Consider the following 12,524-nt stretch of genomic DNA (forward strand, 5'->3'; position numbering starts at 1 on the left):
ATGGCTACAAATAATGCTTTGAAGAAGAGCTTCATGCATTTTCAGACTTTTGTGTCACATTTCCAGAAACTGGACAATGGGTTAATATGTACTGCTTAAGGGGTATCCATTTGTAAATGAATATCAACAGCTTTTGATCAATGTTTCTTAAAAATCATCTTTGGCAAAAGCAGGGAAATTCTTCTCTCTAAACGCTGAACACAGAGCTTGCTTCCATCACATCCTTAGCACTCACTTTGGGAGCCATTATTGGCAGCTCCCAAAAATGGGGCAATGGGGGCCCTTGGCCTTGAAGCCTCTACTGACAATGCTCACATCACTGTATCTCAATTCCCCGAGAGAGCCGCCAGGGTTGCTGTAGCTTGAACCTTGGGACTGGGGTGTGGGCACAGCATCTTCAGGGCCTCCTCCCTTTCCTATCTCAGAGCCCAGCTTTCCTGCCCAGAAGCTGCCTCTGGATAAGGTGTCTGGTGAGGGAGAAGTTGATCATCTAGAGCCAAATCTTTAGCCCGGAACACATACATTTAGACTTGCAAATGTCATGCTTTCACGGAGACGTCCATAAACAGGTCACTCCTCCACTTTCTGATTCCTTTCCCTTCCCACAGATGGAGCAAGACAGTGCTATTTAGGTTAAAATAAAGAAGGAACTTAAGAACTAGGAGACCAGAGTCTTAGAAGACAGAGAGGTAGATGCAAGGCTGCAAGATGTTACTCTCAGCCACTTTGCAGGCCTCCAATGGGAGCAAGCCTCTAACCGCCTTCTAGGCATGTCAGCTCCAAGGAAAATGGGCTGGGGGTGCCTGCCCAGAAGGGATCCATCTTGGTTACTCCTTATTGTCTTGGTTAGTCCAGGGCAGGGTGGATTTAGCCTCTGTGTGAGAATAAGGGGAGGAATAAACTTAGTTCTATTATGATGTGTTTGCAGTGAGAGAAAACATTTCGAATAAATGGGTAATCTCCCCTACCAAGCAGCCTATCACAGGACCTTGAGTTTCAACTCAGTCCCCTCCGGTATATGCCCTCGTGTTGCACAAAAGTAGGTGCATCGCTGCTATGACGCAGCATGTCCTCAATTCTCCAACGACACTCCCTTCCCCATCCAGCCACCATAATTGCTCCATAAGCGACTTTTGCAGTCACCTCCAGGCCTGAGGAATGCCAAAGCTTGCTGAGCATTACTGTTTGCAAAACCCTGGGCTCTGGGGGCCATTTCCCCTGAGCCTCTGTTCCTGCTCCCCCTGCAACCCTATGCATAGCGCCTCTGTGGCCAGGCGGACCCTCTCCAGGGACCGCCCCCACTGCCTGCCCCAAGGGAGGCAGCACCAGCCTTGAGGTGGTACAACTTCCCGGGACTCCCCAAGGTCTCTTCTCGCCCCCCTCCGGTTGCTTGGAAATTTGCACTGGACAGTGACGTCACACAGGGAGGCGGGTCCTCACTGGCCCGCACACCAATGGCGCGGCCGCCGCGGGCCTCTTCTTTTCCAGTGATTGGTGGCTCGGGCCCCTCCGCTCCACCCCAGCCCGCCATGGCGTCAGGCGCCGTAGCACCCGGGAGGTGGTTCCCACTTTAAGAAGTGAAGTTTTCCCCCCCTCCCCCTCCCTGCCCACCTCCTGCAGCCTCCCGCGGCGGTGGAGCTGGCGGATGGAGCTGCGCTGCGGCGGCATGGGGAGCCAGGCTGTGGGGCGCAGGATGGATGGGGACTGCCGAGATGGCGGCGGCGGCAGCAAGGACGCCGGGTCGGAGGACTATGAGAACCTGCCGACCAGCGCCTCCTTATCCACCCACATGACAGCCGGAGCGATGGCCGGGATCATGGAGCACATGGTCATGTACCCGGTAGACTCAGTGAAGGTGAGGCGCGAGGAGACTTGAGGGACGAGCGAGCAGAGGAGAGCGCGCGCGTGCGTGCGGGGCCCCCGAGGGAGGCGATCGGTGCAGCTTTGCACAGTCTCCACGCTTGCCCTGCCCACGCGACCCGAGGGTGTGAGAGTCCTGGCTCCTCGCGGCTCCCGCTGGCGCGCCGGGTGTCCGAGGCGCAGCGAGAGGAGCGCGCCGCCCGCGCTCGCCCGGGGCCGCCCACACGTGCGCCGTTTCCGAGGGAGCTGGCCGCCCGGGAGCGCTCACCACGCTCGCGCTGAGAAACGTGTCTCCCGACCGGCCGCGTGCCTTCCCGTCCCGGCGTGTGGACACCCGCCGTCCCCGGCGTGTGGTTTCTGCTCCCCGGGTGTTTTGGGGGTCTTGGGAGTGGCAGGGGTTCTCTTGGGTCTTGGCGGCTCTCTTGGGGGTGCCGGTTCGGCGGTGCCCTGTTGATCCCCTTCCCTAAGTGTTTCTGCTCCTCTTCCCCTGGAGTCTGGGCAGCGGAGCAGCAAGGAGGCAGTGAGACCTGCAGTGACATTTGCCTTCTCTTTTTGTATCAGGGAGGCCGGCAGGTGGGGAGAGGGTGTGCTACGCAGCCCTTGACTGTGGGTTGTGTAATAGGTGCTCAGTTGGCCCGACACTTCGCCAGGTAGTTTCTAATGCGTTCCTGTAAGGAGGCAGCTTTAGCCAGGCTGTTACTGTCTGTCTGTCAGAGAGCTGCTGTCAGTTTGTTCAGAACACTCCATGCAGGGAAGTAATGCTACTACTGACACATTGCATTTGTGCAGGCACAACTCATCTAATTCATACAGCAATCCTGGCGATGAACCGATGGAGAAACCGAGGCACAGAGAGGTGAACTGATTAACTTGCCCACTTTCATCCTCTGATTCCAGCCCCACTGTGCTTTGGAAGATTGGGGGCCTCTCTAGGTGGCAGTTACCTTGAATGGCAGGCCCACAGAGGTCCCCCCCCCCTTCCCGGGAGCTGTATCTTATTGCTGATGCTGGCCCCACGTGAGCCGTGTGAAGGCCAGACTGTCTAACTCAGAGGGTTTCCCTGCCCTGGGCGCTCTCAGAGCTGGCAGTCCGTGGCTGGAGAGGCACAGGTCCAGTGAGAGATGGCATGGGTTTTCATGGTAAGGTGAGAGTCTGTGCCACTGGGCCTGAGCCAGCACCCTTTCTGTCCCTTCAGTGTCCCCGCGGGGAATGAGAGGAATGGTCCTCGCCTGCCAGGGTTACAGAGCGGGTCGGGGAGGTCTTGTCTGTTAGGTTGACAGAGCTCCTCCGGCAAACACCCTGGACAGATACCAGGTGGCATTTGTATAGGAAAGAATCCCTCCCATGTAATAAAATTCCCCATATTTGAAGCTGTTGTCTCAAGTGCCTTGGACAGAGTGTAGGGAAAGTTAGGAGAGCAGAGATGTCATCTGAGCAGGCACCAGACCCACTGGGGCGGGGAGATGAATGTTGCCGCAAGGAACCGTACACTTCGAGGCCTTGGCCTCTGTGCTCCGAGTTTGGTTCAGAGCATCATTTCAGCTTACCTTTAGGATCAGTGGGAAAACAGTCATGCCTTTTGAGCTCCCTTGGACACTGTAAAAAGACATTCGTCTCATGTATTAAAATTGTGTGATCTGTGTTTAGTTTCCTCCCTGCCCTTCCTCCTGCCCCTTAGAGGCCGGTATTTTGTGTAACTTTCTGTGGCAGTTTTCACCAGTGGATGGGTTAATATAGTGTGTGAAGAAGGAGCTGGTTTGGCTCTTACCTTATGGGGCTTGACTGTAAAATGAAGGCTTGGGTCAGCTAATGAGTAAGGTCTTCTGGGTCCTGGGATTCTAACTCTGACCCTGAATAAATGCCCCATAGGGGTTCTTCTGTCCTAAGCATGCAGGTTTGGTTTTAAAGCACCTCTCATTTTTTTACTACATTTTTGGAAGGGGTAGCAAGGCTTATTCTTCTCTGAGAAGAGGCACAGAGAGAGTTAAGTGTGTGAGCCCCTTGCGGGACCCCAGCGAGGCTGCGGGGAGTGCCAAGGTCTGCCAAGATCAGCACGGCTGTCTGCGCCGACCATGAGTTATCAGGGCCTCTCCACACTTCAGTCATGGCAGAGCTTCACTTGGAGAGACCTTGACTGTGTTTTTAAATATTTTGGATAATGGAGACTGTGAGTAATTGAGTCAGGAGCCCGGGGTTGGATTTCAAGCCCTGCCCCTAACTTGCTTCATGCCTTAGGCGCTGTTCTGTCTCCTAGTTTTGTCACTGGTAAATAAAATGGGGGCTGGGGACCAGTTCAGTATTTCTCCCCATTTTTAACCTTATCCCCCTCCCCCCTTTCTGTAAACACAGAACACCCATTGTCCTCTTTTATGTTACTTGAAATTTCAGATAACTATGTCGACTGAAGCCACATCAATGTAAATTGCATCTTGGAAGAAAAGTTTTGTTTTTTCGAAGGCATGGTCTTTGATTTTTCACTTTGATGTTGTGAAGTTAAATGAGTGGTGGGTGGGCCTGCTTTTTTCAATGTTTCTGTCCTAGATAGTGTGGACTATAGAGCTTAAGCAAACTGCTTGGATTTATGGTTATAGGTCCAGAAGTCTAGCCTCGCTGATGCTTAAAATTGTAATATTCAGTACTATTTCCCATCCCACCCCTGTGTTTTTTAAACTTTGGGAGGTGACCCATTAGCAGGATCAACATTTTAAAAATGACAGATGGGTGAGAACAGGGTATAAGCATGCATGGCATGCAGTAAGGAAGTGTTGCTCCATGAAACTCTGTGTGTGTGTGTGTTCCTTAGTGGCTGTGTAAAGTGCTCTTTTGGCTGGGGGTTATGGCCAAAATATGAGTGACCCTGAATCCGATGATACTAATCCCTGGAGCTCCCGCTGGCATCAGCCTGCGATTACTAAATGGGTGTCGGAAGACCTTCGGCAACTTTTCTGCCCCTTCCGTGTCCTCTCCTTGTTTCACGGTGGTGGGTTGTGAGTGTTCACTAATCTGCAAAGGGCCAGGCTCCCGGGACTCTGGGCTGCCTGTTTTCTCCCGTCAGCTCTGAGTCCCCACGGTGGTGGCACGAGGGAGAGAGCATGGCCACTCCACTCCCTCGGGCTTTGGGCTTCTCCAAATGGTTAGCAGCTACTTGCTCCTCCCCACCTGGGGTTTGCAGCAGGGTTTCCATGACCTTCTTCCTGGTGCTCAAAGTGGCAAGTGCCAAAGTGCCAAGTAGCGAGGTGGCCTAGCCCAGCACTTGGGGTGGATGTGAGAACCCCTGGTCGGGAGTGCTCATGACTGTGGGGAGAATGCCAGGTGGGTGGAGGAGGAAATTCCAACCAGATTAGGCACACCACTTGTAGACCATGCTGCGTCCTGTGGTGGGGAAAGCAGGGGTGAGAGGAAACAGGAAAGATTTGAAGCGAGGGAACTTCCGCTGACCCTTTCACAGCCCTTCTCTTGCTTTGCTTGTCAGGGAAACTGCTGCCCTGAACTCTGCTAGGAAGAGCCTTCCTTCCCAGCCAGGGCGCGGATGGGTGGTTGACAGTGTTCTTTCCAGGGGCTGTGGGTGCAGAACCATTTGGAAGCCGTGGGTTGGCCTGGGGGCGAGAGAGGGAGGGTTGGGGTGGGGGTGGAGGAGAGGGCTGTAGCCGGCCCTGCTCAGCTCTGAGCAGCTCTGAGCCAGGCAGATGCCAGGACGGCCCAGCATCCCTCAGCTTGAGGTCGGCTGGTAGGAAGGTGCTCAGGATGGTGAAGGCAGCTGCCAGAGTCCCCGCCCACCCATTTCATTGCTTCCCAAACAAAGTACAGTGTGGTGGATGCCCTTGAACTTCAAAAGGGTGTGAGATCCCAAATTGCTCTAGTTCTTGCAGCAAAATTATAGTGATTTTTCTATCTCTCTTCCCCAGCCTTGTCTTCTCCAGATTCCTCCCCTCCCCTCCTGTCCTTCAGTGGGAGGTGCTTTTCTAAAAGGTGGATGTAGGAGGGGCAGGGAGTCAGAAAAGGAGTGTTCTTGAGCTTTTGTCTTAGTCTTTGTGTCATGAACTCCCAGGCTGCCGGCTGGGACCCAGTGTGGCACCTAAGCCCTAAGGCAGCCGTGGGCAAACTACGGCCCGGATCCGGCCCCGTTTGAAATGAATAAAACTAAAAAAAAAAAGACCGTACCCTTTTATGTAATGATGTTTACTTTGAATTTATATTAGTTCACACAAACACTCCATCCATGCTTTTGTTCCGGCCCTCCGGTCCAGTTTAAGAACCCATTGTGGCCCTCGAGTCAAAAAGTTTGCCCACCCCTGCCCTAAGGCCTGCTGCTGAGGTCGTGGGGGTGGGGATCTTACCCAGTCCCAGCGTCAGCACTTGGCCCCAGGCAGCCACTTTCCTGCCTGCTGCTGGCTCCCTCTTCCTGGAAATGGGGGAGGGGGTGGCTGGGGCAGAGGGCTTGGAGGGAAGCCCCTAGCATTTCAGTGGGCAGCGAACGTGGTCTCCGGTGACTTCAGCTCATCCATAGGGAGAGGCACTTGGGCTTAATGGGGGGGATTTAAGTGACTGCGACCAGGCAGGGGTGTGCACGTGGATGTTGGGGGTCGTCACGTGGAAGGGAGAGTGGTGCTCTGTGCGTACACTTCCCATCCCTTTCCTGGTTTCCACTTGGCCACATTTTAGCCACCTGTGGCCCTCTCATCCACTCAGTGCTTTGGAGCAGTGACCGGTCTCAGGACTTCAGTCCCTCTTCCCCTTTCGGACAGGTGGGGGCTCTTGGCCCCCTCCCCACTTTAGGAGGCCTGCCTTTCCCTGACCCACCCGGTGAAGGGCTTGCTTGTGTTGAATGAAGCCTGTGAATGTCTTTTGAGCCCTAGAATGTCCCGGGTCTTTTCCTAGTCCCCAGCCTTTCCCTCTCAAAGGATTTTCTGTGTGTGTGTTCTGCATCTTCCGCCAGTTGTCTGGTCCCGTGGGTGCTGACCACAGACATGTTTGCTGGAGCACTCCAGGCGCCTGGGGAGCCCTGCTTCTCCCACAGCCTGCCTGCCCGCCCCTCCCCACCTCCACCTTGAGTGCTCACAGGGGACATTTTTCATAGGAGGGGTGTGGCTAATCGCTTTCTCTTTGTTTAACTGTAATCCTTCGGAGCTGAGATTTCTCACCCTCAGAGAACTATCTGGGGCACCTCAGAACCCAGTCTTTGACTTCCTGGTCGGGCAGGACATTTAGCTTTCCTGAGATCTAATTCCCTTACCTGTGAAATGCAGGTACTCATTTTCTTCCTGCTTTCTCTCCCCGGATCCAAGGTTCCCTGGCTTCCTTCTTCCTTTGTTTTCCACTGTCCCTGTGGGAGTTCTTGTAACCAACTCCCTCACCTCTATGCTGAGTGGTCCTTCCGTCCTCCTGTCCTGATAGAAATCCAAGTAAAGGTGGTTCCCACCAGTTCAAACCCAGGTACCTTCGGGTCTCGGACAGGGGTGGGGTCACTACCTTCTCTCCTATGCACCTCTCCTTCCCCTTTGAGGCTCCTGCCAGCCACTTTCACCAGCATCAGCCACTCTTCTCTCTCTTGTCATCTACTCCCCTGAGACTGCAGCCGGATTTCTCATGCTGAGGGGCAGGATAGTAGAATGATTAGAGCGTGGACCTGAGTCAGACTGCTTGGACCGGGACCCCGTTCCCACTTAGGTTTCTTCACCTCTCTGTGCCCAGTTTTCCCATCTGTGAAAAGGGGAAAAGGTGGTACTGCTGTCCCAGGGTGGCTGTGAGGGTTACGTCCTTACAGCACTTAGAACAGGGCCTGCTGGTAGTGACTGCTCTCCAGGTGTCATCGTCATCTTCGTCATCTGCATTGTCATCTTCATCATCATCAGTGTGCAGTCACTCTTCCTCATTCTCTGCGCACTTTGGTGTTGGCTCACAGACTGCTTCTCCACAAATCCCGTCCTCACCCTGAGAACCTGTCCTCTTGTTCCCCACCATTCAAATCCCTCTGTTCTTGACACCCCTCAGGTTGATGGTCTTACCTCCTGGGGCCTGGCGCTAATTCAGAACCTTCTGCCTCTGGAATCCTAAACTGGGACATCTCATAGGCTGGCCACAGCTTTCTCACGGTCATGCTAGGTCTTCCCCTCCCATCCTGTCCTGTCTTCCTCATCTCGCCTGGACCCTGGCCCATCACTGCTGCCACTGGGCCTTTAGTTTCTTTGTCTCTGGTTCTTCTAACACTGGCCGGCCCAGACTGGCCGGTTCTGGACAGACTGTCTGGGTACAGGAGAAAGCCATGGCCACAGTGACTCTCCGTGTGTCCATGCCTCTGGGCCCGCAGCCTGTCCTTCCAAGTGTGTGGTCAGGCCACTTCCGTCCTCCCCGGCAGCTGCTTCAGACCAGGCTCTGCTCGGTAAGCGGCCCCCACCCCTCCACTTTTTCAGCCTCTGCGTGGCATCTTGCTTCCTAGTTCACAGAGGAACCAGGACCGCAATCAAAGTCATCTTCTGTCACTGCCTTCCAGCTCGCCCTCTGTCCCCTGCCCCTCCTCCGAAAGGTAAAGAGGGTCCTTTCTTCCTCTTGGTGACTCAGAGGGGGCAGGGAAGGGCGCTGTGTGGGAACCACCCTCACGCTGGAATTGAATCCTGGCTACACACCCGGGGCACACTGCGTGACCTCTCTAGGCTCAGTTTTCTTGTGTGCAGAGCGGGACATGAACACCAACACCTGCCTTCCGGGGCTGTTGGAAGTTGCACGCGGCAGCATGCAGAGCTCTCGCTGCAGTGTCTGGAGCCTGCGTTCTCGGGGAAGGGCCACAGCTGTAGTTATTTTGGTCATCTCTCTCTTGAGTAACCCAGTTCCAGTATCTTTAGCTTCCCCCGCATTGGTTCCTTCTTGAAATCATTTATCCAGGTCCAAGCCTGTCCCATGTAAAATTCACAAACCATAGACATCTTACCTTGAGCCCGTGGGCCCCAAGTACCACCCTCTTTCTTCCTGGAAACAGACAAACTCTTGTTGCTCTTTTTTTTTTCTCCTTAAAATAATAGATGTTATAAAAGAATCATTGACACTTGGTCTCTACTCCCTTACTTTGTCACCCCCTCCCAGGTCACTGGCTTTTGTGCCCCCCCCCCCCAACTTCACTGAAACCTCAGGAGGCTGCTAGCGATCCCCAGGATTGCTGCTAGCCCCTGCTGCAGCCATCTCTCCATGAGGGGTGGCTCGTGACCCTGTGACCCTGAGCTCTTGGTATCCCCTTTGGGTCTGGCTATTGCTGGCCCCTGTGCAGCCGCTGGCCTTCTGCAGAATGCTGCCCTCCACTCTCTTTTCTTCCCCCAGGACACGTCTCAGTTTTCGCCTGGGTCCTGATAACTTGCAGATCCCTGTCTGTGGTCCAGTGTCTCCAGGAGCTGGGTATCCAGTTGCCTCGCAGACATGTCCACTTGGCAGCCTCCTGGGCTCCTCGGCCTCGGTGTGTCCAGTGTGGACACCCTGACCGCCTCTCGGCCCAGGCCCGTCTCAGAAACTTGGTTCCTCTTCATTTTTTCTCTGCCCCGGCCCCCTCCCTTCTCCCCACCACATGCTTCCTAGACCTGGCCATCCCTGCATCCTGTAACACCTCTTCAGTTCGTTGTTGTCTCCCTGTCCCCACTGCTATGACCTTGGTTCAGGGGACACTGTGGTCTCCTTTTCATTGACAACTTCACCTGCCCCGCACCCACACTTCCCTAGGGTCTGGCCCTGCTTTTATCTTCTCCACAGCATTTATTACCTTCTAAAATATGGTGCCATTTACTTATATTTATTATTTATATTGCTTATGTACTAGTATTTCATTGATATTTATGTTATTTACATTGTTTTTATGTTATTTACATTATTTACATGTTTTGTTTATGGTCCGTCTCCCCTCATTCACATGTAAGCTCTCTGTGGGCAGGAATTTTGTGCTCTCTTTTTCTCATTGCCAGAAACAGGAGCGGGCACATAGTAAGTTGCTCAGTGAAGTGTTTGTGTACTGAGTTACCGCAGATGCTCCGCAGCCAGCCCTGCTCACTCCCACCTCGCAGCCCTCCAGCTTCCCGGAGACCTGCAGTTTTCTCTTCTTAAATAGGGTAGAACAGTGATTTTCAACCGGTGTGCCGCAGGAATTTTTAAAACATGCACTACCTGACTATTTAGTCGGGGGCACTGACCTCTTTTACCTTAGATTGTCAGATAAAAAAAATGACAACAGCCAACACAACAATAGCTGTCTGGTATGAGTGAATCGAAATTATACCTATCATTTTGTCAGATTGGCAAAAAATATATTTTTTGATGTGCTGCAGAATTTCAGTAATTAGTTTATATGTGCCAGAGATGAAAAAGGTTAAAAATTTCTGGAGTAGATTAACAATGCCCCTCCTGCCCACTTACTGCATCTGGGAAAAAATGCAGCCTGGTTTGCAATGAACACACCTTTCTTCTGTTTGAAAAGTATAAAGGACTGGCCCGTGTGGCTCAGTGGTTGAGCGTCGACCTATGAACCAGGAGGTTACAGTTTGATTCCTCATCAGGGCACATGCCCGGGTTGCAGGCTCCATCCCCAGTAGAGGGCGTGCAGGAGGCGGCCGATCATTGATTCTTTCTCATCATTGATGTTTCCATCTCTCTCTCCTGCCTTCCTCGCTGAAATCAATAAAAATATATATTAAAAAAAAGTATAAGGCTCTGTGTAGGTGCCAGTTCCATTGGTGTTTATTACCAAACTGGGATCCTGCTCAAGGAAAATCCAGGCCCTTCCTCAGGGGGTAGCAGAGCCTGGGACAGGGGGCCAAGGAGCAGCCCCATGTCTGCAGTTCACAGCAGGTGGGGTCCCCTCTAATATTCCCCTAGCTGTCCCTGTTGCTTTCATAATAAATCCTGAACTACCTCACGTGGCACTCACAGAGACCCAGACACACCCCTACACACACATACACAGCTTGTCCACCAGAGTGAGACACAGGTACCTGTGGGTGGTGGGTGAATGAGTGAAGACACTGTTGTTTTCAAGGGATGTGAAGAAGAGAGCTGTTAAAACTGCTATTAAACAAATGCTCCCTTTTATTTTGTGTTTTTTTGTTGATTTCATGTGTCTTGGCCACAAAGAGACTTTCTCTGCTCTTTCGTTTGTCCCGCAAGTCACAGTTACATCCCAGTGAGACTGTGGGTTCACCTGGCCACCCACTTCATTCATCCCCACGTGCCGGGCCACTCCCTGCAGGCTCTGTCCTAGACGCCAGGCAACAAAGATAAGTCCCTGTTCCCAGAGCGTGCTCCCTATAATTAGATCCTTTAAAGAGAAGATTGGCCCAACTTGATCTTAACTTTCAAATGGGCACAAGGTCTGGGGTGTCTGGACTCCAGGGTGCTCAGGCTGCCTTCTTGAAGGCCTGGAGCCTGTCGGGAGCATCACTCCGGGCTTCTCTGACGGCCACTCTTGAGCTGGCTCCTTGCCCTGTAACAAACAGTGGCCCTCAGTTGTACACCCTCCCTCCCCCCACCGTCCCTCACTCGTGAGGTTGTTAGTCATTCTGGAAGCCACAATTGGCTCATAGAAGACAGCTTTGAAAACATTTCCTATCCTACCAGTAACCCCAGACAAGTGGGAAGGGCCGTTGTCTGGTTACTGCAAGGTGTTATGGTCTCACATTCATGCTTTCTCTCCGAAGAGAAAATATAATATGTTGAAATTTAGAGAAATCCCAGAAAATGGTTGCATAATAGGTTTAGGGAAAGTCTGGCCATCATGGGTCCATTTGGGGCTGCAGCTTCGTGTCACTGAGAGGACTTCCTCTGGAGCCGCCAGCCTCTGGATCCATTGGACACATCTAGTGGGAGACTCAGAAGCTGTGGTGCCCTGCGGTCTGGCTGGCTAAAGCCCCTGACCTGATCTCATTGTAGTCACAGCTTTTGTACCCTGGCATGGCCGCAGAGCTACATTGGAGATGCTTCTGTGGGCAGGGGCAGGGTGTGTGAGTATCGGGCTGGTGCTGGTGTGGAGGCCTGTAGAAAGGGCTCCAAAGTGGGGGGACGGGGGAAAAGCCCATGAATTTAAGTCCAAGTTCCACCATTAACCGGTTTTGAATCCTTGGACGAGTTAGTTCTCTGGGCTGCTGTCTCCTAGAATAACATCATTTGCTTATCTACTTGTTGAGAAGCTCAGGTGGGTTCACATACGTGGGTGGCTTCTGTAAACCTTAACATGCCCAGCTAATGACCGATGGAATCAGAGGCATTATGTTTATCCTATATAATAAAAGCCTAATATGCTAAGTGTCCGGTCGGCCATTCAACCAATCAAAGCATAATATGCTAATGATATGCTAAGACCCCTCAACTGCTCGCTATGATGTGCACTGACCACCAGGGGGCAGACAGTTGACCGGTCAACCAGTTGCTATGACATGCACTGACTACCAGGGGGCAGATGCTCCGACCAGTAGGTTAGCTTGCTGCTGGGGTCTGGTCGATTGGGACTGAACGAGATGGGCCAGACATTCCTTGGAATCCTCCTGCGGTCCCTCCCTGCCTGGCCAACATCCCGAGTCCCTCCCTGGCCCCGATTGGGCACTGGTGGGGGTCCCTTGGCCTGGCCTGTGCCCTCTCGCAATCTGGGCTGAGAGACACCCCTCCCCCAGTGCATGAATTCGTGCACCAGGCCTCTAGTC

At 53.0% G+C, this 12,524-nt stretch overlaps 1 protein-coding gene across 2 annotated transcripts in view; it reads left to right on the forward strand.

Moving 5' to 3' along the window:
• The first annotated feature begins 1,580 nt into the window (after positions 1-1,580).
• SLC25A37 (solute carrier family 25 member 37) overlaps positions 1,581-12,524 on the forward strand; it is a 37,272-nt gene continuing 26,328 nt past the window's right edge. Inside the window, exon 1 of one of the 2 annotated variants that reach the window (XM_006100748.3) lies at positions 1,581-1,855. In XM_006100748.3, the coding sequence (XP_006100810.1) occupies positions 1,646-1,855 (210 nt within the window). In that variant the 5' untranslated portion in view covers positions 1,581-1,645. The remainder of the gene's footprint in view (positions 1,856-12,524) is intronic. The other variant, XM_023764316.1, reaches the window with a different exon arrangement.

This window comes from Myotis lucifugus, unplaced genomic scaffold (assembly GCF_000147115.1).
Source record: "Myotis lucifugus unplaced genomic scaffold, Myoluc2.0 scaffold_328, whole genome shotgun sequence".
NCBI lineage: Eukaryota > Metazoa > Chordata > Mammalia > Chiroptera > Vespertilionidae > Myotis > Myotis lucifugus.